The sequence below is a fragment of the Montipora capricornis genome, chromosome 3, assembly GCF_036669925.1.
Source record: "Montipora capricornis isolate CH-2021 chromosome 3, ASM3666992v2, whole genome shotgun sequence".
NCBI lineage: Eukaryota > Metazoa > Cnidaria > Anthozoa > Scleractinia > Acroporidae > Montipora > Montipora capricornis.
Genome location: NC_090885.1, coordinates 60,212,480 through 60,214,979, shown reverse-complemented (window position 1 = coordinate 60,214,979; position 2,500 = coordinate 60,212,480). Strand labels below are relative to the sequence as shown.

At 44.8% G+C, this 2,500-nt stretch overlaps 1 protein-coding gene across 3 annotated transcripts in view; it reads left to right on the top strand.

Annotated features, from left to right (window-relative positions):
• The window catches only part of LOC138043563 (uncharacterized), a 25,084-nt gene that overhangs the window by 5,692 nt on the left and 16,892 nt on the right, over positions 1-2,500 (top strand). For all 3 annotated transcript variants that reach the window (XM_068889905.1, XM_068889908.1, XM_068889904.1), the window contains exons 2-3: positions 1,268-1,377; positions 1,885-1,941. In XM_068889905.1, coding sequence (XP_068746006.1) covers positions 1,284-1,377; positions 1,885-1,941 — 151 coding nt within the window. In that variant the 5' untranslated portion in view covers positions 1,268-1,283. The remainder of the gene's footprint in view (positions 1-1,267; positions 1,378-1,884; positions 1,942-2,500) is intronic.

Below are 2,500 nucleotides of genomic sequence, written 5' to 3'. Positions count from 1 at the left end.
CTGCTCGAATGTCCTAACTTTCGCGGTTTGTTTACACAAAACGTCACATGATACTACATGTGAAAGCTGACGCTCAAAAGGTGAATTAGCTATTAAAGACTTTAGATCGAGGTTTGGGGATCTTACCACAAACGGAAAGCCGCGGTTTGCAGTTGGCGGTTTCATGTTAGCTGTCTGCCCATATTTGGGACTTAAGATTCGTGGGTTAAATAGCCGGCTGCCATGTTTGTTTTCATTCGTTCGTTCACTTCTGTTTTAGCTGAGAAAAGTAAAGCAAAGTCTCTACTTACGAGCCAGAAGGCCCATCAGGCCGGCACTTGTCTCTGATTTCATTAGCATGAAGCGACTAGGAGTATTTCTACTCCCCCCAGGATGGGATGCTAGTCCATCGCAGGGTTACTCCTAGCATTAAATTCGCCGGTACCCATTTATACACCTGGGTGGAGAGAGGCACCGTGAAAGTTAAGTGTCTTGCCCAAGAACACAACACAATGTCCCCAGCCAGGACCCGAACCCGGACCACTCGATCCGGAGTCGAGGACTCTAACCATGAGCTAAAGTCAAAATGGAGAGAGAAGAAAAATTGCAAAGAAAGGTGCGAATTGCGCAAACACAGTTTGAGCAGAACCCCTGTGATGAAATCGAAAATATTCTTGCAGAATAGCCTCGAACTGATTGCAATAACGGGAATTTGTTTTGAGGTGACGTTCTCGTTTCCGTTCCCGTCGTCGTTGCTAATGCTCATTAGGGAGCTTACGCAGGACGACGACACCGCCAACCGCAGGCCCGGCGTTAAATACCATGGAAACCTATAGGTTTTCATACCTCTTAGTCGACGGTTAGCGCTAACCAGGCTTCGAGCAACCGGCCCTTGAACGTCGCCTAAAAATATTATTTCCTGTTAATGTAACAATTTCGTTATAACCCTAAGTCGTTCGGAATAGAAAGTGTGTATCAACATTGCAGGACTAAAATTGGCATGAACGGTGTGGTTGTTTGGGAAAAATTATAAAATGTTTCATCAGGTTCTCACGTCCTCTTCACAACCTCAAATTTGGTCAATTCACGTCGTTGTCAGGACGAGGGCGCGAAGAAATGTACCAAAATGCATATCGCACGTGCAGGGCGTGCAGAGCTTTTGATTTTGCTCATTAAACCCATTGTTTTGTGGCGTTCCCGTAGCCGTCATCGTTGTCCTTGCGTAAGCTCCCTACTATTGCGCCGGAGTCTTCCTCAGTTAGTAAATTACACTTTTGTCCCATTTTAGGCATTTGCTGCTCAAGATGATCAAGTCACAGAAACTGACATTAAGCATTTCTTTTGGTGCACTGTTGCTGTTGCTGTTGCTGTTGAGGCATTACACAAAGCTCCCTAATGGTGCGTAAAATAATTTTTGTATAGTGATATTTCTTTTACGGTTTTCAAACATTGACGTTACATTTCTTTTGATATTCGCATTTGCCAACCACCTGCAATTAGGTTCTGGTTGTCATATTAATAGCAATGGCTGGAGTCACGAGAAACATCGGTATAGCGCAGGAAGTTGTTACGTCTTTGGTTTCGGTTTATCCCCGCCCTCAAAAGAAGAGATCACTCCGAAATCGGGAAATACGAAGACGAAAGTGATAAATAGAAGGCGTGTCTGCTGGGTTTGCTTTTGTTAACTCTGACTAAATACTTTCCTTACTAGATTGAACATTGGCTAAACTGACTGACCAATCGACTAAATGACTGTCTCACGCATTACGTATCACACACGTATCACGTATTGCGTGAACAACTGAGTGACTGAGAGAGTGTCTGACTGACTAATTTCCTGATTGTCTAGGCTTTGTTGCTGGCAACATAGCCAGTGCTAACCACTGATAATTTTTCGGTTGTCAGGGTATCCAACGTTGGCAAGTACTGATCAATTGCAAGCCTCAAGTAACCAGCGATCAGGTATTATTTTCGTTATGCAGGGGGACGACGGAAAATAGAGCCTGACCCAACTCTTCAATGGGACGTCTTCCGCCCACTTTTTTGATTGATTGACATTTGTTAACTTCAACCGATGAAAATTACTTCCACAGCGTGATACTCGCGAGTTCTCGCGTGTGGGTGATGTGGAATGAAGAAGGCGCCATTTTGTTTAGCGAGGGGCTTGACACATCCACACGATTAATTGTTGTTGCGAACTGTTGACTATTTTGATCGTATGGGAAGCGCTTATGACAAATTTGTGATCAGTGTGGCCCAGTGGTTAGGGCGCATGCCTTGAGATCCGGAGTTCCTGGGTTCAAGACCCGCTCTGACCACTCGCTGAATTTGATCCTGGTAGTCCCTGGTTCAACTTCCCAGCTGCACTTGTAAATAGCCAACTGGTTTGCCTCCGGCCAGTTGGGATTCTTAACAGTAGTTGTTGTTGTTGTGTTCTGTTGTTTCGTTGATTGTTTCATTGGCCCTGAAAAGCCCCTATGGGGAGCGGTCAATTAAGTATGTATGTATGTATGTATCGTTG